Below are 27,004 nucleotides of genomic sequence, written 5' to 3' on the forward strand. Positions count from 1 at the left end.
GATACTTTTCTAGAAAAAAAAAAAAAGCTTTCTAAGATCGACGAGATTGGCTGTTAAATAGCAGCCAATCAAAAGAGTCTCTGCTGGCACGAGAGTGGAAACGGAAGGACACTGGCATTAATTTATTAATCACCACTGTGGTTTTTCTTGTCTTGTCACGGCAACAATTGGGTGTTGTGTGAATAGGAGAATGAAGTATGTAGCCTAAAGCGCTTTGAGTGCTTCTTCTGGCGTACTGTAGCATAAATAAATAGTGTAAATAAAAGTATATAATTGAGCAAAAAAGCTTGAAGTTTTTTGAAGAGCTGAGTTTTGACAAGTTTCTTTAAAAAGTCTAATGATTCGGAAGTGGTTGGTTCAAGGCACTAGACCAGAGAGAGGATGGCTACACGAACCATGTCTATCATGGGGCTGGATCAAGTACCTCGGCATCGACATCAACAACCGATTGAATTTCAAGACAAATACACAGGCTGTATTTGCAAAGGGGAAGAGGAGGCTCTATTCTCAAAGCAAGATTTAGTGTGTACACCAGGGGTCCCCAATCCCAGTTCACGAGGGCCGGTGTCCCTGCAGGTTTTAGATCTCACCCTGGATCAACACACCTGAATCACATGATTAGTTCATTACCAGGCCTCTGGAGAACTTCAAGACATGTTGAGAAGGTAATTTATCCATTTAAATCAGCTGTGATGGATCAAGGACACATCTAAAACCTGCAGGGACACCGGCCCTCGTGGACTGGGATTGGGGACCGCTGGTGTACACCAAAGTGATGGAGAGTTGCTGCTTTTTATTGCTTTCTTGTTGTTTTTTTGGTCACTTAGTTAGCTAGTGCTTAGTGAAGCACTTTGCTGTGGTTTTCTGGGGAGCAGCACTGGAACTGTTGACTACAGACTGGATAAACTGATCAGGAACCAAGCTCTGCGATTGGCTGCAAAGTGGACACTTTTAAAGCTGCAGTGAAGAGAGGGTCACTGAACAAAGCATTCTCCTCATGGATAATCCTGACCATCATCTGCACCATTTGCCAGGAGTAGAGAGCCCTTTTTAACAGACTGATTAAGCTCCACCGCCACAAGGACAATAGAGGGAAACTGCATACTGTTATCTTCTATAATACAATATGTCTGTCTCACAGATCTGTAAGAAACAACTGCAAAACAAAAAATCCCCAAAATGGGATAAATAAAGCATTTGTCTTATCTAATATTTGGGCACTGTGCTACTAGTTACACTACAAGCAAAAGTTGTCTACACAGATAGAATAATCCTTTAATTGTCCCACAAGGGGAAATTTGGTTGTAACAGCAGCCAAAAAGACACATATACAAACAAACAGTACACAGGACACAGAACAGAAACATACACAATTTTTACATATTTACATCAAGGACAGTGGTTACTAGAGGTGGGAATCACCATACATCCCACGATACGATATTATCACAATACTTAATGCACGATACGATATTATTGCAATTTAAAAAATTTTTTTTTGCGATATTCAGATTCTGTACATAAAGGTAAACTTTATCAATATTCATTTTATCTAATATCAAAGTCTCACACTCAGTCTTTCTCTCATTTAAGTCAGTTTTATTGTTGACAAACTGAACGGTTTGTATTACAGTCTAGTCCAACTTAACTGAATGCAACCATCTGGTACAATTATAGCTATTCTAAACTATGCAATTTATGAAAACTATGCAGCCCATTCAGCAACTGAAGAATTTGAAAGTAAATTAAAACAAAATATAATTTTACATTAAATAAAAAAGTTTTAAACTTAATTAAAATAAAACATGTCTTAAATTAAAATAAGTAAACTGTCATGTTTATTGCTGCCAAAAAAAAAGTTAAACACATTTGGACAGTGAAGGAATGTCAGGATTCTTGCTCAGAAAAAGGATCAACAGGCTCTGAAGTCAGAGCATGTTCCAGTCCACAAAAACATTTTTTGTAACAAAATATCGATTTCTGCTGTCCCTGTATCGATACATTATTAGCAAACAAAATATCACGATACTACACAGTATCGATTTTTTCCCCCACCCCTAGTGGTTACTATATACAGAGAGTACTGTACAGCTATTAAATTAAATAAAAATAACTACAGATAAGAGGCAAAGCAGGTTGTAGTGCGAATCGGTTAATTAACTTATTGCAGTCACAGCGCAGATGTGAACATCTATGTTTGTTGGGAGCAGTTCTGATTGTACAGTCTGACAGCTGCAGGGAGGTAGGACCTGCGGAAACGCTCCTTCGTGCATCTAGGATGCAGCAGTCTGTCACTGAAGGAGCTCTGCAGTTCAGCAACATTTACATGCATGGGGTGGGAGACTCTGTCCATCAGAGATGTTATTTTGGCCAGAGTCCTTCTGTCTCCCACCACCTGCACTGGATCCAGGGTGCATCCCAGAAGAGAGGTGGCCTTCCTGAAAAAAAAAAAAAAGACAGATGCCACCACAGAGTCATAGAAGGTCTTTAAAAGCGCTCCCTGGACTCCAAATGACCTCAGCCGCCTCAGCAGGTAGAGTCTGCTCTGACCCTTCCTGTAAAGAGCATCAGTGTTGTGGCTCCAGTCCAGTTTATTATTCAGGTGAACACCCAGGTACCTATAAGAGTGCACTATCTCAATGTCCACTCCCTGGATGTTCACCGGTGTCAGTGTGGTGGGTCTGCGTCTCCGGAAGTCCACCACCAACTCCTTCATTTTCCTGGCGTTGATCACCAGGTGGTTCTGCTGACACCAGTCGACAAAGTCCAGAGTCCACTGTCTGTACTCTGAGTCGTCCTCACCTGTGATGAGGCCGACTCGTCAGAGAACTTCTGTAGGTGGCAGCGTGGGGAGTTGATGGAGAAATCTGCAGTGTAGAGGGTGAAGAGGAACGGTGCCAGCACAGTTCCCTGTGGGGCCCCCGTACTGCAGACCAGCATGTCAGAGACACAGCCCTGTGACCTCACATACTGTGGACGTTCTGTGAGGTAGTCCAGTATCCACTGGGACATGTGGTGGTCCACTCCCGATAGCTCCAGCTTGTCTCTCAGAAGTCGTGGCTGGATGGTGTTAAAAGCACTGGAGAAATCAAAGAACACGATCCTCACAGTGCTTCCAGGCTTCTCCAGGTGAGTCAGAGCTTGGTGCAGGAGGTAGATGATGGCGTCCTCCACCCCAATGCTAGGCTGGTAAGCAAACTGCAGCAGATGTTCAACCTTTGCTCTTTGGCTATGGTCACCAAAGTGAATATCACCAACAGACTGTCTAAGATAATCTCTGAAGTTAAAGGCATCTGTTAGAAGGTTATCTGAAGGTCAATCAATAAAGACTATTAAGATTGCTACAAAACGTTTTGCTATATTGTGATATCTGCCAAAGCAGGTCTCAAAGGTCGACTCGGCAGGGTTGTAGTTTTTTTATTAATGAATTAATACATTTTTGTGTAGGTTTTTTGAACTAACAGCAGTAGAGTAACATTCTAAAAAGGGCTCAATATATGGAGTTGCTGCAGAGATTCCAGGGGAGGTCGTTTGAAAAGTATGCTCTATAAAGCACTATGTTGTATTTCACATTCAAAGAAAATTGCCTTAACTGTTCTTCCTTCACTCAGAATGCACCTGTCCACTACATTTTTTTGTGCAATCTTGTTGACTGCCACCACAGTGGGAGAGTGGGTTAGAAGAAGGTTCCTGGTTTTACACCACGACAGTGAGATTTCTAAGGAGCACTTGAATGTTCTCCTTGCAGATAAAGTGCTGTATGTATGTATGTATGTATGTTTAAAATGTGGCTTGAAGTCTAAAGTGCTTAGAGTGATCAGTATCCTGCAGCACTATCAGTGGTGTTCAGTATCTCTGCAGCAGCCTGGGCGTGGTGTTCAGAGGCAGGTGCTGGGTTTCTTGGACACCATAAAGCACATCTGTAAATCTCCTTTATGGTGTCATCATGGACAGAATTCCATGATGAAGAAAGTTGAAAGGGTAAGATCTTTTGAGAAATAATGTTTTGAGTTACTTGTTGCTATGTAAAAAAGCAGAACCTATGTTTGCATAAAATAATGATGTGGTCCCATGTTTCCTAAAAAGAATGCCAATTTTAAACAGGTTTGAGCTTTATCTCAATCCATTTAAATGAACTTTGGCCCAGAGAGGATCGTGGCATTTTCACATATGACTTTTTCTTTGCATGATTAAGAGTTTTAATCTGCATTTGTGCATGGCACAGCAAACTGTGTTCACAAACCCATGCAGTCATTTCTATGTGGTTCCCCTGTTTAGCTCATTTCCTGTTTTATTTTAGTCATTTCTATTCTTTGTGCATTGCCATGAGTCTTCCTTCCTTTTGAGTTTTGTCACTTCTGTTGTGATTTTGTTCAGCCGTGTTTTGTTTTTCCCAGCTGTCTCTACTTCCCTAATCACCCTTTTGTGTACCGGTATATATAGTCGCGGTCTCTTTTTGTCCCTTGTCAGAGTGTCAGTTCTGACAGAGAACAACAGTCCTCCACGCACTTTATATTGTGTAGTAAAGACCTTACAGTTATACCAAGGAAACCCCAATAATCAGATGGTCCCAAATGAGCAAGCACTTGGTGATAGTGGGAAGGAAAAACTACAGGAAGAAATCTTCAGCAGAACCAGGCTCAGGGAGGGGCAGCTGTCTGCCGGGGGTGAGGAGAGGGAGATGGGACAAAAAGGAACAATTTGGAAGACATTAATAATAACCAATTATTCAATTCAGAGTGGTATATAAACACAGAAAACTTTTTTTTAAAAAGCTGACCCTTTGGAGGAGCTCATCTCGGTGTGGTTCCAGTTTAACTTTAAGCGGTCTGTTTATGGGGTGAATGTGATCTGACTTCAGTTTGAACCAACCAACATTGCAAGTCTGAGCTAAAAAAAAAAAAAAACTTGTGGCAATGTACTATAGATATGAAAAGGTCTGTATGGGCTAGCAATTAGCTGTAAAATGAATAGAAATTCTCCATGTTCTCCAGTAATCCAGAACACAGAACCGTATTCCTGACAGAAGCAAAAGCGTAGGTTTACAAATTGTTAGTGAGACTTGGTTTGATGTATTGTTGCCCCTGGCCCAATGCACTTTTGCCCAATGAGTGGACTGAACATTCTCATGTGGTTAGTAGTGACACATTGTGGTTGGCTTCCAGTTCACCTGGATTCTCTGTCCGAAAAGAAACCAAATCACAGGAAAAAAGCTTATATGTTTACAAACTCATCAACTGATTCAGACCAGCGTAAACAAGAGACAAGGCTTAGGTGGTCTGGACATGTATCGAGGATGGAGAGTAAATAGAGTGAACTAATGTTTAGTATGGAGTTGCCAGGCATGAGGAAAAGCAGAAGACCACAGAGAACATTCATGGATGTAATGAAGGATGACATGTAGATTGTTGTTGTAACAGAGTAGGAAGATTGAGGCAGATGATCTGCTTTGGCAACCTCTAAAGGTAGCACCTGAAAGAAGATGAACATCTGCCCATCTTTATGTCTGAGAAACTCGGCCTCTCTAAGATTTTTTTTCATAATACCCAGTCATGTTATTGACATGCTGCCAGTTAACTGAAATAGTTCCAAAATTATCCTCCAACTGTTCACTTAGGCCTAGACTAGGCTGTATACAACTGGCTGTAGAATCAAGTAGCCATTCCTGTTATTATTTGAAATCTGCAGTCTGAGGTGTGTAGCTGTCACATCGCAATGTAAGTTCTTTTCGCCCAGCAGAGTACGCTGGGTGATAAAAAAAAGAGCTACACAAATCTTCACAGACCCTCACACTCACTGATAATTTATGTCACCCAGACCTGAGCGGATTTTCTGGTGCAGAACATATAATCCCAGTTTTTATTTGCTTTTCCAGACTTTTGTACCCTTGTCTCATCACTTGGAGCGATGATAAATCAGTCCAAAGTATTTCTGAGCGATCACTTACAAAGAATTTGAAGATGGGTGTGGAGTAGTACAGTTAACTCTAGAAGGACTCTTGTAGAGCTCCAGCGAGCCATAGACGTTTTACTTTACCTTATTAATTTCATTCTCTTTCTTTTTTTCATTGACTTTAACTTATTACACTGTCTGTGACACAGTTAAGAGTTACAAATGATCAGGAATCATTAACATGACTGCTGCATTTAATGATCAACTCCCAACTGAACAAAGAAAGACTAAAAATCAGACACAGTTAATCAGAAATTACCCGAACCCTGGACATGTGGTGACAGAAGTTACAACGAAAGAATTTCTGTGCTTAAAAACACCAACAAGAACAAACGAAAAAGATTCCAAACACATCAAACATCTAGACGGTGATGTATTCACATCAAGTTTTCAAGACTTTTTTCAATATAGAAACTTATTTTTGCATTAGAATTGTAACAAAAAACCCAAAACAAAAACAATAAAATTAATCTTCATTTCATTTAAATGCAAAGCAGCAGAACAATAATTGTCTAAAGTATAAGTGCAATTAGTTTTTAAACTTCATTCCAACCATTCTTTACTCTTTACAGTAAACCTTCCACCAGCACCTGGCTCAAAGCAACTAAGAAAACATCCAGCTAAATTTAGGGTTTTGACTTTTGTTCTTGCAGAGGCAAAACCACCATGTCATGTTTGCCAGTGATTTATGTCGTTTTATATTGGTAGGGTTGAAGATTAGTGTTGTGACATTAGCTAAATTTCTGTTTCAATAAAGCATCAATAGTGCGTCTACCATAAACCTTAGTAAATTATTTTTGTACAATTCATTTAAAAACGTGTCCCCGAAGTAATAGCTGGAAAAAATAACCATTTCCTCTCCTGTCACCTAATTTTAATAATAAAATAATAAAACACAAAACCTCTTCATAAATGATTATTTGATGCGCTACTTTAGAGCCAAGGAAAACAATCCATTTTGTAAGTAGTAGAAAATGCATACAGTATGTTCACATAGCCTGTAAGTACGAGTAAGACATAAGATACAGGCAACCGGTGAAACTGAAAAAACAAAGCACCCTAACCCCAATTGTCCCTCTGATATAGTACTTACATTTTAAGGATAATATTTTGGAGAAAAGAGTATTCTCCCTCATACAGTGAATACCTGAGGCAAAGCTTCTCTGTGGCAGAAGCCCACTTTTTGCTCAGGTTCAATTATTGTGTAAAAAGTAGTTTTCTAGTGTAGTGTTTACACTTTTGCTTGGCAAGTGAAAGTTTGCTGGTTCAATTCCAGCTGGACACACATATACCCTTTGAGACTGAGTCAGGAAAGGCATCTGGCATAAATCGCTCTGTAGCAACCCCTTGTGGTAAGAGATGAGTCAAAAGTACATTTTGTGAATAAAAACGGGAACATCTCACATGTCCCATAATCAGATTCTGCTTTACACAGCTCTGGCTAATGTGCACTGTGTTTGTTAATAGGGAAATGTTTCTATAGAAAAGATTGTTTATTGTTGTAAAATTCAAATTGACTCTTACTGTATGTTAATGCGCACATGAATGTTTGAAGGCAAATTTGCTTCAACCATTCACAGTAAGGGGGTCAAAACTAACTTTAAGCTGCTTCATTTCCAGAGTTCTAATAAATATTTTATTTAAAATCTGAAAAGAAATCTATAATATGGCTGCTCCTCTGCTCTGTAATCCAACACCAGATGAATCAGCTGACAAACTTCAGCCCATCCCCCGTTTGATAGAAAAATCTACACTAAAACGTTATAATCAACTGACAGGTAGCACTGATGACTGCCTCAGCTGATCACAATTTAATGCACCTACATCTGATGGAAAACATTCAACAGTCATTTTGAATTTGATGACAGCAACATAACTTGGAATTTGGCATAGGTTCATACTGAGTAGCATCCCAGCTTCTTTTAACAATCTGTAAATGTCTGGGAAACGAGGAGGCTTGACCTTTGGGAGACGAGAGCTGCCCTATTCTTGTCTGAAAGAAGAGTATCTGCTCAACAGTCCTGGGGTTGTCTTTGCTGTATTTTCTGTTTGTTCTGAACTGTTTGGAATGCTAGCCACAGAGATGTTCTCAAATTGCTCCATAATTTTAGAATAAAGCTGGTTTTTGCAGATTGGTGAACCTCTGTCCATGTTTACTTCAGAGAAACTTTGTCAATCTAAGAAGCTCTTTTCATACCCAGTCATGCTACTGAATTGTTGTCAGTTAATTACTACAGTTGCAAGTTGTCCTGCTTTGTGTCACTTTTCCAGACTTTTGTTGCCCTATCTCAGCTTGAGACACGTTGCTGCCATTACATTTAAAATGAGCTAGCATTTTTCTTAAAATTATATATTCTCAGTTCAAACATTTGACATGTTTTCTGTGTTCTGAGTTTGAGATTTGCAAATCATTGCATTCTGTTTTTATTTACATTTTACACAGTAACTTTTTTTAAAGCATCTTTTAGGCTAGTTGCTCTAAGATGGTTAGAAAACCAGCAGAAACAGTCATCCTATCTTGTGCTCTCTTCTGCCTCTTGGCCTTCAGGGTGCATCTCTTCTGAGGCTTCCAAGTCATCGATCTCAGAAGACAACTTCAGGTTTTTCTCTGGTACCAAATCGCCTGAGGTGTGATGTGGCGCCTCTGGTGTAGGTGGAGAGATCGGAGGGTTGATGCTGCTGCCGATCCCAGTAGGATTTTCCTCCTGGAATGTTGCCTCAGCCTGTGTGCAGCTGGTTTCAGTCGAATCTGTGCTCGCACCTGCACGTCGAAATAACTTCTGACCTGTGGCACAAGGCAAGTGTGAGGTACAACACAAATCAGTAACTGCTGATTTCATGAAAACACTAAACTGGTCAAGATATAAACCTGTAAGCTCTCTAACGATGAAAAGTAGATTTTTCAAAGAGAAGAAGCTATTCTTTAAGAGACAAATGGACTAAATATGCTGAGACCAAATGCAAAGTACTAATGGGGTCCATGAAATCATGGTCATGTGGATTTACTTTTGGAGGTGAAACTTTCAAAAATTAATGAAAGCATTCAGTGACAAAAATATCAACCAAAATAATAGAAACAACAAAGATTACCATGACATGCAAACTTGTGGGTTTGCTCATCAAAATACTCTCAGAATGAAAAAGTCATCTTGTATCTATTTTTATCCAGACGGTGCTGTGAAGCTTTCAGCGCCTCTGCTAGATTTCAATCGCTTCCTCAAAGTCCTTTTTCCGACTCTTGTACTTGTGCCTCTGCTATGCTTTCTGGATGTTCTCCATTGTGTCCAAATGGTGACATAGGAGACATGAATTTGTATATCATGTTGGACAAAGCTTGTGATGGTATGGCTGTTTAATGCACTAAGCTGGTGTACAATGCCATGAAGAGGGTAAAACATCCTCTTCTTCTTGCCTCTTAAAAGTCGGTAAAGTGTTCTCCCTCAGACACACCAGCATGTTTATAGACCTCTCTATTTACAGTCTGACACTGAGATGATTTCATGGGAAAACAACCCTGTGAATGTCACAAATAACTAAAAAAAAAAGTTTTTCTCCTTGTCCTGACAGTGCAGACTGAAACCCAGCTCTGTATGTTTACTCACTATGCAAGTGGTCAGAAAAGGGTTTCCTGGAATCTGAAAATTGCACCTGACCTGGAAGTAATCCAGATGCACACGCACACAACCTTGAATAGAGACGGTCCATATTTAAGTTTTAATAGGCAATGTCTCTAAACTTTGTTACACCTTGTATTGGCAAGAAGACCAATAACACACTCAAACTGTAGAGTAGCTTTGTATGATTGAAAATAATCATTTTTATCTTACACTGCTAGCTTCACACAGAGGACGAAGCAAGGCCTGGTTTTAGCACCTTCTTCGTTTAAGTGAACTTTCTTCTAAATTACTGCCTCTGCAAACAGACTCGAACATCACAGGGGTGAGGCTCCTGGATCTGAAATGGCCAAATAAAGCTTAGTGCATTAAACAGCCATACCATCACAAGCTTTGTCTTTTTGACTCTGCTAGCTTTGAGAGTGGAAAAAACATAAATAAACTTGGCGTCTAGAGCAGTCTGAAGCTGAACTTTAGTCACACAGTGATGATTTATGCATAGTCAAATAAGGACAAGCAGAACAGGTTACCTTAAACTTGAGCAAGAAAGCTGACAACAGGAAATGATAAGTTAATTATTAAGTGCTTTTATTGCCGATCTGCTATTACCAGAGTGAGTGTGAGTGAAAGGCGGGAACTATCTTACCTGGCAGTTTCTTTGATGAAGAAATGGGAGTGTCCTGCAGGGATGGCCTGTCAGCTTGGGCTTTTGTGGAGTAAGTCACTTCTGTGGAATCCAGAGAACCTAAAAACACCCAAGTCATTAACCAACTCATGCTCTGTATGTTACACATACTGTAGATTTGCTATATTTAAACTCAATTAGTTTTTATGTGTAATCAGTGACTCAAACACTTGAAGGAACTGGAACAGGAATAACTGTTGACAGAATACAGTGGGGCAAAAAAGTATTTAGTCAGCCACCGATTGTGCAAGTTCCCCCACTTAAAATGATGACAGAGGTCAGTAATTTGCACCAGAGGTACACTTCAACTGTGAGAGAGAGAATGTGAAAAAAAAATCCATGAATTCACATGGTAGGATTTGTAAAGAATTTATTCGTAAATCAGGGTGGAAAATAAGTATTTGGTCACCTCAAACAAGGAAAATCCCTGGCTCTCACAGACCTGTAACGTCTTCTGTAAGAAGCTTTTCTGTCCCCCACTCATTATCTGTATGAATGGCACCTGTTTGACCTCATCATCTGTATAAAAGACACCTGTCCACAGCCTCAACCAGTCAGACTCCAAACGCCGCCATGGCCAAGACCAAAGAGCTTTCGAAGGACACCAGGAAAAGAATTGTAGACCTGCACCAGACTGGGAAGAGTGAATCTACAATAGGCAAGCAGCTTGGTGTGAAAAAATCAACTGTGGGAGCAATCATCAGAAAATGGAAGACATACAAGACCACTGATAATCTCCCTCGATCTGGGGCTCCACGCAAGATCTCATCCCGTGGGGTCAAAATGATCATGAGAACGGTGAGCAAAGATCCCAGAACCACACGGGGGGACCTGGTGAATGACCTGCAGAGAGCTGGGACCAAAGTAACAAAGGTCACCATCAGTAACACACTACAACGGCAGGGAATCAAATCCCGCAGTGCCAGACGTGTTCCGCTGCTGAAGCCAGTGCATGTCCAGGCCCGTCTGAAGTTTGCCAGAGAGCACATGGATGATACAGCAGAGGATTGGGAGAATGTCATGTGGTCAGATGAAACCAAAGTAGAACTTTTTATAACTTTTTGGTATAAACTCAACTCGTCGTGTTTGGAGGAAGAAGAATACTTCTTGCATCCCAAGAACACCATACCTACTGTGAAGCATGGGGGTGGAAACATCATGCTATGGGGCTGTTTTTCTGCCAAGGGGACAGGACGACTGATCCGTGTTAAGGACAGAATGAATGGGGCCAAGTATCGTGAGATTTTGAGCCAAAACCTCCTTCCATCAGTGAGAACTTTGAAGATGAAACGAGGCTGGGTCTTCCAACATGACAATGATCCAAAACACACCGCCCGGGCAACAAAGGAGTGGCTCCGTAAGAAGCATTTGAAAGTCCTGGAGTGGCCTAGCCAGTCTCCAGACCTCAACCCCATAGAAAATCTGTGGCGGGAGTTGAAAGTCCGTGTTGCTCGGCGACAGCCCCAAAACATCACTGCTCTTGAGAAGATCTACATGGAGGAATGGGCCAAAATACCAGCTACTGTGTGTGCAAACCTGGTAAAGACCTATAGTAAACATTTGACCTCTGTTATTGCCAACAAAGGTTATGTTACAAAGTATTGAGTTGTATTTTTGTTATTGACCAAATACTTATTTTCCACCCTGATTTACGAATAAATTCTTTACAAATCCTACCATGTGAATTCATGGATTTTTTTTTTTTCACATTCTGTCTCTCACAGTTGAAGTGTACCTCTGGTGCAAATTACTGACCTCTGTCATCATTTTAAGTGGGGGAACTTGCACAATCGGTGGCTGACTAAATACTTTTTTGCCCCACTGTACATTGATTAAAACAGCAAGTCAAAGAAACGTGGTGGGTGTTAGCAAATTAAATTCAAGCTGTAAAGTTTTTAAAACAGAAAATGTAACTCTCTCAAAAGCTCTTCTTCTAAATTCAGTCTGAAACTAAGAAACATTCAATGAAGAACCTGAGAACAAAGTATTCCACTTTACCTACATAAACATGTGGTTGAAACAAGAATAGCTTTGTGGGTTACACAGAATGAGTCTGTCCTAACAGAAATGGACTACCTGCTGCAAGACTGAATGTCCGTCCCTTTATGGAGCTTTGGATTGGAGAGAACCAGTTTAACACAGAGCCAACCACAGGAAGCTGTCTCAGCATTCCCTAGAATACACAGCAGGAGTTACAATTCATCATTTCAACACACAACTCAGTCTAGGCACACTCCCATTTATTCATCTGTACTGGAACACACAGTGAAGCAGCGAGCAAATCTTTCAAAAGTGGATACAAGCACCAAAACTTGTGCTTTTCTCTCTGAAGCTATTAATCTGAAGACAAAAAGAAAGTTGCTACTTCCAACACAGAGAACATTTAATTCCAACCGTTGGATAGAGACTGAATGAAGTTCAGAGCTGATTGTCTTGATTTTTGTTTTTTTTTCCCCCTTTGGAAGGCTCTTGAGAAGTTGTTTTTTTTTTTTTTGCAGTTTTACTATTTAAAACAAAAAAAGTATTACTTAAAAACTTCTCAACATCACAGGTACAAATTTTAGTGACCATTAAGTTATGTATGGGCAACAAGGGTTGAACTTGACATGTGAAACAAATGCAAATGGAAAATTCAACATCGCTTTCACATTTCTTTAACTGCGTCCATTCCCATGAGTTTAATGGGAATAGTGATTGGGCTTTGTCTCTGTGTACCTGCAAGTTGATGCATCCTTCCAAATCTCAGCGGAGACTTGATATCAGCCACACAGTGTAAAGGAATCCATCACATAGGAATCCCAGTGAAATAAATGGTACTGATTATCTTGAGGTTCCTGACAAACTTAAAATTGAGATCTTTTTGCCTTATTGGAACAACTGAACAAACACTATTTGTTCCCATCTTTGCAGTTTGGAGGAAAGTGGAATTTACATTTTGATATATAGGTGTTATCACAGTTGATGGATTACCCTTTTACCCCCTTGGTGATGTGGACATTCATGGGAAATGCCTAGAGTAGTAACATGCCCTACACCCATCTTGGTTGAAACAAAAGGCACTGCTTCTACAATGACTTCACTATACCCCTGTTTTCAGATAAATGTAAGCAGTTACACTAACACAGACCGAGAACAGGAGACGACAAAAAACATCTCTATGTTTGAAGCTTATCATTCTTTTCAGACCCTGAAAGTCAGCTTACGCTGGGCTCACCAATTTTGGTACTTGTATCCACTTGTGAATGATTTAACCTCTGATCTTAAGTTACCTACTCCACTACAAACATGCACGCGCGCACACAGACACACACACCTCCTCCACGAGTTTCTCCTCATTAGCCTTTTGCAGCTGCAGCTCTGCCTCCAGGATGCCTTTCCTCACCACCTCTGTCATGTTCTGCAGCAACTAAGCAGAAAAGAATCACTGCTTTATAAACGTAAATGTAATTAATGAAGAATCAGCCAAACCTGGAGTATAACTCGTACCAGCTATTTTGACATGTTGTTATAAAAGTATTAGCAATAACCCTTCATAAATTCCAGATGAGAGTTTCCCTAGGCAACAATCTTATTAACTTTGAATGTAGCTCTAACTTAAGTAAATTAATTTTTGAATTCTTGGATATTTATATCATATTTATTTATATCAACTACGGCTGTTCGATATAACGATATATATCGGATGACAATATAAGAACGTCTATCGTTTCATTTTACACTATCGTTTGTTTCGTGGTGTCACAAAATAAACTGTTTATGGCAATATTTTTTTCATCGTTTTGATGGTCACTGTAGTGGCTATATTAATTTCTTAAAGTTCTCTCTTTTTCTTATATTTAATATAACCACACTACGGACGGACAAGCGCCTGTTTTTATGGGTTGTCGTTAGTAACAACGATGGTAACACCACCGCATGTCCGCTTGTTTATTTTCCACATAAACCTCTCACAATAAAGCTCAAGATCCTGTTGAGAATTTTCAAAATAAACGGAATCACGTGAAAAAGTATGCAGAGTATTGACGGATGAGAAGCAAAAAGAAAGAGTCGTCAAGTGCTAAAAAATAAACCTTAGACTCAAACGTTAGAACATACGGAGCCCCGCAGGGGACATGGGAGAAAAAAAACATTAAGACGGACTTTTGCGAGATCTCGCAAAACAAACTCGGGATCTCACAAAACTTTTGCGAGATCTCGCAAAAGTTGAATTCCAACAATGGCGGCAGCTACTTAGTTGTAATATTACTCTTTCTGGGTCACAAAATACACTTTTAAGATATTTTGAGGTGTGAATGTAGTTGTGTAAACGTCAGATACAAGACATCACATATTTGCAAAAGTGCTCCGACGTTTTCGGAGATCTGACACCCACTATCTCGAAGCTAACGGGAGGTTGAGACCTACTACAGCCGGAAGGAACACCGCTTTCCCGGCACATCGTGCCTCGACCTCCCGGTCGGCTTCGGGCTGGCGGCCTCCGAAGAATGCGGATAAAAGTTTTGCGAGATCTCGCAAAACTTTTGCGAGATCCCGAGTTTGTTTTGCGATATCTCGCAAAAGTTTTTGCGAGATCTCGCAAAAGTCCGTCTTAATTTTCTTTTTTCTCCCATGTCCCCTGCGGGGCTCCGTAAATAAATGATAGGGTACATTCATGCAGGTACCTTTCTGATGGGCGGAGCAATGTAATCGTGCACAGACTGATTTGCGTGTTTAGAACGCAGAACAAGTCCAAACTAGCTGCCAAAAAAATACAAAGCACCAATTTGGGATTTCTTTGGCTTTAAACCAGATGAAAGAGGTAAACTCAAGGATGTAAGGCGTGTGCCACTTCGGTACAGTTGGATATAAAATTTGACAACAAAAAAAGCCTGCACCTGCTGCATTATATGCACTATTAATATCGATAAAGGGAGATGAAAAATACTGATGAAGAATAGAGATGGAGTGTTGTCAGAACACTGATTAAGTTTATTAAATTCACTCAGTTAAGTGATTTCTCATATATGCTAATCTGTGCAGATGGTAAGAGCATACAAGCTAGTTTACCCTCAAAGACCAGAGGTCTATTCACACATGCATGCCCCAGAAAAAAGCTGCTGGCTTCTCAGCTTGCCCAGCTGAAATCATTGTTAACAGGAGACAGACAAAAGAAGTGCAGCTTTCAGTGACAACAGCCAAGAAGATGGCAGTAATGTAAAGGATAGATGCAAACAGGCAAGGGTTTTGTGAAACCGCTTTGAAAAGCAAGAGATCACTTTATTTCAGTAAATTTGTCACTTTTTAGATTTGTCACTTCATTAAATCAAGTATCATTAGCCAAATGCTCCTTCAGTTCCCAAAAGCAAACAAGTAGAGAGTTACAACAGAGATAAAAATGGTTCAGATTTTTTCAAATCTATTAAAATCAGTGAACAAAAAGTAATGCAAATAAAAAAGATATAACACTGCTATAACTTCAGATATAAAATAAGGCAGAAATATCAGAGATATTTAGATGGTTAGTCAGTTTGTGTTAGTTGAAAAACAATAGTGTGCTACCTTATAGCTAGCTGCAGAGCTATGGTTAAACTAATGTAAACAGATTAGCAGCTTTGCCAACAATATAGTAACAACTGAATCCAAACTGGGAACAAGTTATTAACTGCAAACGCCATCTAAAGATTTTCAAATATTCTGCAAACTGAAAGCAGGACTTACCTTCCCGCTCTCCTCTATGTCCCTGCCCAGGGCAGCTATTGTATCCACCAGGTCTGAAACATCAACATCATCTGTCACCATTCCCAAAAAAATGCAGCCCTGCTCTGTCACGAACTCAGGGCCTGAGAAATGAAACAAACAGAAACAGAGGAAAGAACAACAGAAATGGTTAAAACAGTGTTTGTTTGTTTTTTCCAAAAGCCTCTCAGATAAGTAGAGGTACCCACCAGTGGAAAACAGGATGTCAGTGTCAAGGTCTTGCAGTTTCTTGAGTAGCTCAGTGTTAATTTTCTCCTGCTCCTGCTTCTTCCTGTCCTCATCCATTCCATTAGCCTGCATCTCATACCTGAACATCACAGCATCAATCACATCCACAAGTGTGAAAACTACTGAAAACAAACAGATCTTGTGACAATTTGAGAATACTGCTAAAGACCAAAAGACAGAAATTAAATATGCAACATTGATAGTTTCTCTTAGAGTGATGATAATTTAACTAATTAAACAGATAAAGGCTTTAGTTTTGTGACACTGAGCTTCCTTCCTTCTCATGTCTGCTATGCTAGTGCTATGGAACAACAGCAAATTAGGACATAATAAGATGAAGGAATTTTAATAAATATGGTTGTCTGGCTTCATCCATCAATATCCATTGATCAGTGCAAAGAAATGCCTCACCACAGAGTTCCTTGGGCTCGATGCTCGGCTTTCTGCCTTAATGGCAATAGACCTTAACTGCATACATATGTCCCTTTCTTTACTATGTCCAGTCAGAGTGTGACCAACTTTGGCAGACTAATATCACTGACTTTAATTGATTTTAACATTAGCTATTTGCTTCTTTATCAGTATCGAGATTTGTAACAGCTGATTAAGGAAAAGTTGAAAATAAAGTGGAAATGGAAGAACACCCCTTATCCATGTCATGAGTGTTGATATTGCATGGTTTTTCCATCGAGGGCACTCTGCAACTTCACTGTTGGCAGAACAGCTCTTTGGATTGGCACAAACACTACAACCAATCTGAGCAGAGTTGGGGGGAGTGTAAAAAAATAAATAACTACACACAACAAATGTATTTACTTTGTGTGTCTGAAAGCAAAAAAAGACAATATATCACCAAACATCAGTATTGTATTGGAATGGGTCTTACAAATGCTGTATCAGCCAGTCTCTACAAGTCATTAAATTACGGTTGGACTTCAGTCAAGTTCCTACAAGGACTAACAAATCATCTCACCTTGTCACTTACTAGTCAGTGGAAACTGATCCATGTATAAAATAACAAACATATGCACTGTCTTGATACAACTAAGATATACAGGCTGTGAAAATGTTTTTCCAGATTTCTCATTTTTTGTGTATTTGTCATACTTACATGTTTCAGATCAATAAAAAGATGTTCATATCAAACAATGATAACTTGAGTTAATACAAAATGCAGTTTTTAAATGATGGTTTCAATTATTAAACAAAAGAATCCAAATCTACTTGGCCTTCTGTGAAAAAATAACTGCCTCCTGAACCTGATAACTGGTTGTCAGGTTTTTGACGTCCTGGATAAGTCGTCGATGCGCTCGTGGGATGATTCGCACGATGTGTTGTTATTTTGAGATTTTAGTCTTTTTACACAGGGCAAGGGCCAATAAAGGAAATCATCATTTAAAAACAATATTTTGTATTTACTCAGGTTATCTTTCTCTAATATAATCATTTAAATATATTATATTTAAGTGCTTTTTATATAGCACTGAATCATTTTACGTCTTTGTTTTGATCCTTTACATTACCCATTTCCAAAATAAAATGTATGCACTTATTATATGAATATTATATAAATAATAATGTAGTATCGGCTTGTCAATACCCAATTTATGCAGGACACTCATGTGCAGAAAGGGCTTCCTACTTTCCATTACAGTAAAAAGACTGTGCTATATATGCCAATGATTTTATTCTGTATAATGGCTTGTGCATCCAATTGCAACAATTTCTAGATGGCAAGATTTGTAAAAGAAAACACACACACACACACAGGCACACACAAGCAATTACTATAAGAAATCAACTTAAACAGATAAACAGAAACAAAAAATTGTCTACATTTCTTCAAATTTATATTAATGTGAACATGATATGAGGGTGCAAGTAACAACAGTACAGTACTTCAAATCCAAAACTAATGAAGTTTCCAGTACAGTTCAGACAAAGACACTATTATTACTACTACTACTAATTAATAAATATGCAAATAACATATTAAGTAAAGAACTTCATGTAAGCTGCATGCACCCTTACCGGACAACTCCCAGTCCAGGCCAGGCGAACTCGTTTATGTATCTGAGTGAGGGTGAACGTTTATGTGTTTCCTCTCTGAAGTCTTCTCTGAGGGACATTGTGGAGCTCATTACAAATACCAGCTCTGTCATTTTCTCCACAATGGACTCAACATCCTCTTCCCGGGTCCCCAGAACTGGAAGGGAATGAGAAGTGAGAGTTGCATGTCTCCTAACTACTCAGGTGGTAGTTATCTGCTGATCGAACAGTTAGTGAATCGAGCCCTACCCGATAAAAAGTGTTTAGGCATTGCATAAATAAAAGCATTGCATAAATATGTATTGTGTGTCACATGTTATGCTGCATGTGACATCATTCATCATGACCGGTTTGGTGGTGGGTCGGTGATGATCTGGGGAGGCACAGACTTCTACTGGATAGCAACAGCAGCTTGAACACCAACTATTACTATTGAAATGTCCGTTTCATCAAATGATGTGGCATCCCTGGTATCCAGCCTGCATTTTTCCCCCACTGAGATCTGATGTGCTCTCTAATTGTTCTCCCCCCCCCCCCCCCCCCCCCTTCCTTATTGAAGTGTATATTGTAAGAGCAGAATGTTGTAACGTGAACACGAGTTCATGTTACCTGCAGCTGTCAGGAGGGGGCTGAAGCGTACGCAGGTGGCCTCGTCTTCAAGCTCCACCACATCTATTCCACTGGTGGGAACAAGTTCAGCCAGCTCTTCACCCAGCTACCCCAACAGAAAAAAATAGAAACAAAATACATATATATAATTCAGTTTGCTGAAGAAACAAAAAGGACAAGGGACCTTTGGGAAAAGGTTCAGTTTAGACAAGTTCACAATTTAAACAATGTAAACTGGTACAAAGACAAAATATCAAATGTAGAAATTGAAAAATCTTTTTCTTTTAAAAAAAATGTTGCTAGACAATATTGTATATAAAACAAAAAATGGCTGCAGCTCTAAAATTAGAAACATCCTGTCTCAGAGTGATGCTGAAAAACTAGTTCATGCATTTATTACTTCTAGGCTGGACTACTGTAATTCATTACAGGCTGTCCTAAGCTAAACCCCTGAAAAGCCTTCAAAATGCTGCTGTACTGTCAGGGACTAGAAATAGAGAGCAGATTTCACCCATTTTGGCTGCTGGCTGAAAGTGAAGGTGGTTCTTGGGGTATATAAAAGTAGATTGGTTTTTTTCAGGACCCTCTTCTGTGGAACCAGCTCCCAGTTTGGATTTAGGAGACCATGTTTACTTTTAAGATTAGGCTTAAACTGTTTGTTCTTGATGGCCCTTGAAGCTTATAGTTAGTGCTGGATCAGGTGGCCATGTATCCTCACTTATTTATGCTCCAACAGACTTAGGCTGCTGGGGACTTCCTGTGTTGCAGCAGATGGCTGTCCCTCCCTGAGCCTGGCTCTGCTTGGGATTTCATACTGTTAAAATCCAGTTTTTTCATTCCCAGTGTCAACAAGTGTTTGCCAATAGGGGCTCTTCTCACTTTTGGGGTTTTCTCTGTACTATTGTAAGGTCTTTACATTGCAATATAAAGCACCTTCAGGCGATTGTTGCCTGGTCTGATCAGTTTTAACTGTAAAAATCACAAAAGATCGTGAGTAACTTGATCCTTGGCATCACTGATGGTATAAATACATTATAATAGTGTGTCAGGCATTTTTTTGGCATGCTTTGATTACTAATGTGAGGCACAGTTGTGCCGTGTCCTCAAATCTCTCAGTGACCTTTCTGTGTGGAGTCGTGCGTTTCCTCTGTGCCTCCACAGGTTCCTTTGGCTTCCGTCCACCAGAGGTGGGAATTAACAAAGTACAAATACTTTGTTACTGTACTTAAGTAAAGTTTTCAGGTATTTGTACTTACATGAGTATTTTTTTTCTGACCACATTTTACTTTTGCTCCCTACATTTTTAAACAAATATCAGTACTTTCTACTCCGTAAAACAGACTCGTTACTTTTGGTTTGACACATTTTAGGGGAGTTCGTTTGTTTTGCCACACACCGGAACGACCTCAGGTGTCCATACATTGAGGTTGTGGTACTTTGGCATCTAGCGAGTCCTACTGAAGAGGAATGAGGATAAAGGTAATGACTTTTCTTTAAGTGTCAGATCATTTCAAATGCAATTTCTCTACAGCTCAACAAACATCAGCAAACGCACAAACTGTTTGTGTGCAGTTTGTATGTGTTGCTAGCTAAAGGTCCAGCTGCTGTATTTCACAGGGAGAGAAAAGAAAGAGTCAACTTCACTCAGATAAGAAAGACGGGACAGGAGAGAGCTTATGTGAGAGGTAAGGCCTGCTCAGTGGGATTTGATAAACAGCAATTTTAAAGCTTACATGTGTGATGTTTACAGATATTTTATTTTGAAAAGGTCGAATGTAAGGTGGAAGGAAGTTAGTAAGAGAAAGAACGAAAAAACGTTAAAGGAACAAGTTAGCGCTGCAGACTGTATTGCTGCTGCAAGCCTGAGAATTAAAGAATGGAGCTGAGAAATACTGAAGGTGTCATCATTAATGTTTGAGGCATGCAAACATTACATTGGCGATGAGAGTAAAGGCTACAACCAAAGCAAGATGAAGGAATTTGCCCTACCGGAGCTTAGGAGACACAAGCATGGCTGCACACGCTTCTCCACTTCCACCCTTAAACACAGAGACCGACCTCGGTTCCGTCGGACCTCGGTGGACGAAATGACTTCAGACGTTTGAAAACTACACCACAGCAATGAATATTACTGGAGACGCGAGGTTAAGAGAATTATTGCTGCATGTGGCTGGTGAAGAAGTGCATGACATTTACGACACTTTGGCAACAGAGGGTGACAAGTACGCAGATACAAAACAGAAACTGTCGGTATACTTTGTACCCAAGAAAAACGTGCAGTATCAGATTTATCTATTCAGGAAAACGGTGCAGGAATCAGGTGAAACGTTGGACAACTATCACACCAGGCTGAAGATTTTAGTCAAAGACTGTGAGTTTGCAGACATGACTGCAGAGATTAAAACACAAATTATCCAAAGCTGTACATCATCACAGCTGCGTAGAAAAGCACTCAGAGAACCTGATTTAATGCTGGATGATCTATTAAATCATGGCCGTGCATGTGAGTTGTCTGAATTGCAAGCTACAAGCTGACAAGACGGCTGCAGTTAACAAAGTACAGCACAAAACAGGACGCGACACCACAGCTAGAAACAAATGGACACCCTCATGGCAGCCGAATAACCGCTGTCGAAACTGTGGAGGCAGGTATCCTCATGAGCAAGGCTGCCCAGCTACAGACAAAATCTGTAATGCTTGTGGCAAATTCAAAGCAATGTCGCTCAAAGAGAAAAGAGACACATTGTGGAAAGAAGTATAAGAAAAACCTGCCACAGCAAACTGTTCATCAAGTAACAGATAGCGCTGCACATTATTAGTCCTTTAATTATCCATGTAAAAAATCTCATTGAGATTAAAAATCTCATTTCCAAGAGAGACCTGGCATCATGGCAACAAAAGTCACATACCACATAGGTATATAACATTTAAAACAAAAAACATGTGGAGACAGGGCAAATTTCCAGCAGTGATGACACTTATGTATATGTGGTGAACACAGCGCAACATCCTAAACTCCCACACACTGAAGTCAGAGTAATGGGCACCCAAATACCGGTGCTAATCGACTCTGGGGCCACTGCTAACTGCTTAACTGAAGCCACCTACAACAAACTCACACCACGTCCTACGTTAACATCTACAGACATCAAGATTTACCCATACAACTCATCTACATCTCTCCCTGTGTGTGATGCGTTCAGGTGCAGTGTGGAAAAACAAGACAAAACAGTTAAGTGCTCCTTCTTTGTCATTAAAGAAGGTTTCAATATTTTAAGTTTTGAAACATCAAAAGACTTAGGACTCCTTCATATTGTCACTGCAGTCTCTTCTCAGTCTCAACGTTCTGTTGCACACAAGCCAGTAGAACAACACCCAGAACTTTTCCATGTGCAGTTTCAAGTGAAACTGCACATAAACACAGGCATAAAATCAACCTGTCAAACTCACCGACGTGTTCCCTTTCATTTACGTCAGAAAGTGGAGGACGAACTTTAGAAATTGGAAGCTGATGACATTATTGAAAAGGTTACGGGACCAACACCGTGGGTTTCACCCATTGTAACACTGCCAAAACCAAAGAATCCAGACGAAGTACGGATATGTGTGGACATGAGACAAGCAAACACTGCAATCGAATGAGAACGACATGTCACGCCCACGCTTGATAATGTAATCCATGAGCTGAATGGATCTACGGTGTTCTCAAAACTTGATCTCAGGGCAGGCTACCACCAACTTGAACTACACCCTGACAACCACTACATTACAATGTTCACTACTCATCTGGGACTTCAGCAATATAAAAGACTGAGCTTCGGAGTCTCTTCTGCAGCTGAAGTGTTCCAAAATGCTATTCATCAGACGCTGCAAGGACTGAACAGAGTCAGAAATCTCAGTGGTGACATTATAGTCTTTGGCAGGGACCAGGCTGACCATGACGTTTCATTTTCTCCACAGGTGGTGTTTCAGCAGATCCTAAAAAGGTTGCAGCAGTTCGACACGCTCCCAACCCAAAAACACCTGGCATGGCCAATTACATCGGTCACATCAGGAACAACACGTGGCATCTAACAGATAAATCCCAGCATGCTGACGTTTTGAAATCATTCAAACATGTTCAAAGTGAACTAACAGTAACTGACTCATCTGACTTCATACTCAGAGGCACGAGGATAGTTATTCCAACTGTCCTACAAGAAAGAGCAATACAACTGGCACACGAAGGGCACCAGGGTATCGTCAAGACCAAAGCGCTGCTACGTACCAAAGTATGGTTCCCAGAGATCGATCGGAAAGCAGAATCTGCAGTTCAAAACTGTCTGCCATGCCAAGCTAGCACACCTGTCACACACACCGACCCTCTGCAGATGTCACCATTACCCGAAACACCCTGGCACAGTGTCAGTACAGATTTTTATGGACCGCTTCCTACGGGGGAATATCTACTCATCATCACAGACGAGTATTCTCGGTATCCAGTCGTTGAAAGTGTACGCTCAACATCAGCATCTTCTGTTATCCCAGTCATTGACAAAGTGTTCTCCATGTGTTCTCCTTTTAGCAGTGAGGCTTTTTCACAGTTTGCAGACTACCTAGGATTTCATCATCGCAAAATCACACCTTGTTGGCCTCAGGCGAATGCCATTGCTGAGAGATTTATGAGAACCCTAGGCAAAGCACTGAGAGTTGCCGAGCCACAGGGCACACCATAGAAACAGCAACTAAACATCTTTCTTCGTGAGTACAGATCTACACCTCATAGCACAACGGCGAGCTCAGCAGATGAAATATTGTTTCAACGCCAGCTATACACCAAACTCCCCTTCTTCAACACCACTCCACGGAAGTGTTCAGATGCTGAAGTGCGAGCAAGGGATGATAGTGCAAAGATCAAGATGAAGGTGATTGCAGATGCAACCCGTCACGCCAAACCACACTCACTAACTCTGGGTGACACCATGCTGCATCGCCAACCCAAGCACAACAAATTATCCACACCATACAATGTAAAACCCTACAAAGTGACCAAGGTTAAGGGTTCTGAAATTACAGCTACAAGGGATGGACACTCGATTGTCAGGAATGCATCATTCTTCAAGAAAATCAGACATGGACTTGAAAATGCCCCACCTGGATGGCATGTCGACCCCGCCTTAACAGACAAGCCCAGATACCCAGTCAGATCTAACAGATGCATACCTATGCATCTGTCTGATTACATCAGATCTAAGACTTGAATATCTGAGTGACCAGTTAAAGGTTACGCTGTGTGAACACGTTTGATTCTAGTGTTGAATGTTGATAGTGTTTAGTCAGAGATCTGTGCAAATGCCGTACTGTTCAATTGATGTTTAGGTGTAGAGAAGCTTAAGTAATAAGGACGTTCAGTAATCTTGTCAGGCTTATTTGTTATAGGTTTAGATTAATAATTCACCTCACTGAGTACCTAAGTTTGTTTAAAAAAAAGAAAGAGGAGGTGACAGATATTTTATTTTGAAAAGGTCGAATGTAAGGCGGAAGGAAGTTAGTAGAAAAAAGAACGAAAAAACGTTAGAGGAACAAGTTAGAGCTGCAGACTGTATTGCCGCTGCAAGCCTGAGAATTAAAGAATGGAACTGAGAAATACTGAAGGTGTCATCATTAATGCTTGAGGCATGCAAATATTACAACATGCAAGTCCTCATGTTTTAAAATCAGATACTGGGTTTGCACATGTGACATTTTCATATTGTGAAACATCCTGCAAAATAAAGTAAGCTATACTAACTGTGCTATTTAAGGTTGCATGAAAATACTTGCTTAATAATAGTTTAGTGCAGGATAAACAGTTTAGTTTGTTGTACTGTGATGCAAAAAACCCCTGCAAAAAAACCCAGTGTGTGACTGGTGCACAGTGACTGTGGATTCATGGTCAGTTAGAGTTAGTTTACATCAAATGTAGCAGATTAATATGAATTTTAGCTGATGATCCTTAGATCCACTGACTGAATTCCACCTTGATACCAACTTTATACTATGTTAAAAAAAGCCATCATAAACAGTGTAGTGTCAGTGTAATGGATCTGCCAGGACAACTCATGAAACATCTGCTGATATGTTGTTGAATTAAGTCGTGAACATACACAAAGAGCACAGACTAATCTGCTGGAGCTCACAATAGAAATGATTGTTAGTGATGATTCTTTTCCCCACACTGAGCCATTACAACCAGTTTTAGGGTTGTAACAGAAAATAATATATTTTTGAAGTTAATATAGGACAAGGTTCAGTTAGCTTTGCACAAATAGAAACCTCCCCCAAAGAGCTACTTTCTGACTTTGAATATATTTCACACCTAGTACTTTTTTACTTTTATTTATGTAAAGACGTTCAATCACTAATTCAGCTTTTACTGGAGTAGTTTTTAACAGTAGTATTTGTACTTCTACTTAAGTACAGAATGTCTTTACTGTTGCCACCTCTGCCTTTCACTTTCGTTCTGGAATGTTAACTGGAGATTGTAAATTGACCGTGGATGTGAAGTAGATACAGTGCTCAAAGTGTGTAGCACTATATGAATATGTGGTTAAAATGTGACTTGTAGGTAAGACAACTGAACATTGTTTAAATGCACAGTTGTAGTCATTATGGGTGTTGCCAAATTTGAGCGCTTCAGTGCTCGGGTAGAGTAGAAAAGTCCTATGTAAGAACCAGTCCATTTGCTCTTTACCATTTGTGGTCCATGATGACCACAGTGTATCCATAGTCTTATAGGTTGTGTCAAAGCTCAAATCATCTGAAATTGGTTTCAAATATATCAATGAGTCCACTGTACTGAGATGACCTCCATAAATAGAACACATCTGGGATGTGTCATCATAGATGTGCATCAGAAAAGGCTGCAACAACTGTGTGATGTCGAGAACTCTGAGGAATGTTTACAGCATCTTGTTCAATTTCATTCTCGAAGATTTAAAGAAACAGGGGTCCAACCCAGTTATAGCAAAGTGTTCAGTGAGTGCATGATGGACACAACATTTCCATGTCACCGTTCACATTTTCTGTTTTAACTGATGTTTTAGACACTTACATGGGATAGTAGATTGGAGCAGATTTGACTAGCATAGATGCAAATGTGCAAACTACAGTACATGTTAAAAAAAGAAAAACACTCACCCATCTGTTGAAGGCATCAAGGACCTCTTTTTCTCCAGCACAGAAACTCTCACTGGATGCTAAACACACAATACAGAAGGAAGTGAGATCAATATCTGTGTATGGTGATCTTATTGTTTGGATGTCACATCTCAGTCATTTTCATTTTGATAGTTGATTCTTTGCAAGAGCAACAATGCATGTAAAGACTGTATGCTTTGAATGAGGGAAACTTTGTTCTATTTTTTAAAGTGGTGTTGAGCAGGCTTTCACAGTTTTCCTTTGGCCATCAGCACCTTGTTAAATCTAATTCACACAGAATAAAGGCAAAAAACACCTTTGAATACCAGACTTCAAAAAGTCCTGAAGATTAATTAAAGACATTACAAAATAGCAAGAGAGTTATAGAGAGTTCTGTTTTGCCTTATTTAGTGTATTTCTATGTTTTTCTATCTTTTGAACTGTTATAATAAATTGCTCCAACTACTTCCTAATTGGCTATCAAAATATAAAGAAATAAGAAGAGGTGGGTCAAGACATTTTACAGTATCGCAAGTTCAAGAGTTACATAGCGTTGTAGTTTATTAAAACATAGGGCAACATTTTGGAGGACAGAAGAAGATTGGTGCAGCAGGTCTACACCAGCAAGTAGAAGAAATGATGACGAAATGTTCCATTCCCAAGAAATGACAGTCCGTTCATCATCCTCAAACTTTTCAACACCTTAATATCTTTGCTAATGGGAGGTGAACTCAATTTTTTTTTAAATCACAATTTCCATACCACATCGCACATTCATATCCTCCATAAATGATCTGTTGATTGATAGAGTGTAGCTTTCAAACACTGGCTGCTCAAGTCATTGGCTGGCAATATTTGCCTTGCTGTGCTCAAGTTTCATAATTATTCAGCTGTCTTAAATACTGTCTTATCTTATCCTTAGTCTTTAATAAAACTTCTGATTTATTTTTGCATTTTGAGAGCATGAAAGTCT

General features: G+C 39.9%; 1 protein-coding gene across 4 annotated transcripts in view; it reads right to left on the bottom strand.

Moving 5' to 3' along the window:
- Positions 1 to 2,992: 2,992 nt before the first annotated feature.
- pdxdc1 (pyridoxal-dependent decarboxylase domain containing 1) overlaps positions 2,993 to 27,004 on the bottom strand; it is a 47,538-nt gene continuing 23,526 nt past the window's right edge. For all 4 annotated transcript variants that reach the window (XM_085155827.1, XM_085155830.1, XM_085155826.1 and 1 more), the window contains 9 exons: positions 26,032 to 26,090; positions 18,874 to 18,979; positions 18,247 to 18,421; positions 16,176 to 16,294; positions 15,949 to 16,070; positions 13,565 to 13,657; positions 12,328 to 12,424; positions 10,213 to 10,311; positions 2,993 to 8,737 (listed from right to left, as the gene is read on the bottom strand). In XM_085155827.1, coding sequence (XP_085011953.1) covers positions 8,466 to 8,737; positions 10,213 to 10,311; positions 12,328 to 12,424; positions 13,565 to 13,657; positions 15,949 to 16,070; positions 16,176 to 16,294; positions 18,247 to 18,421; positions 18,874 to 18,979; positions 26,032 to 26,090 — 1,142 coding nt within the window. In that variant the 3' untranslated portion in view covers positions 2,993 to 8,465. The remainder of the gene's footprint in view (positions 8,738 to 10,212; positions 10,312 to 12,327; positions 12,425 to 13,564; positions 13,658 to 15,948; positions 16,071 to 16,175; positions 16,295 to 18,246; positions 18,422 to 18,873; positions 18,980 to 26,031; positions 26,091 to 27,004) is intronic.

Source organism: Neolamprologus multifasciatus, chromosome 4 (assembly GCF_963576455.1).
Source record: "Neolamprologus multifasciatus chromosome 4, fNeoMul1.2, whole genome shotgun sequence".
Lineage (NCBI taxonomy): Eukaryota > Metazoa > Chordata > Actinopteri > Cichliformes > Cichlidae > Neolamprologus > Neolamprologus multifasciatus.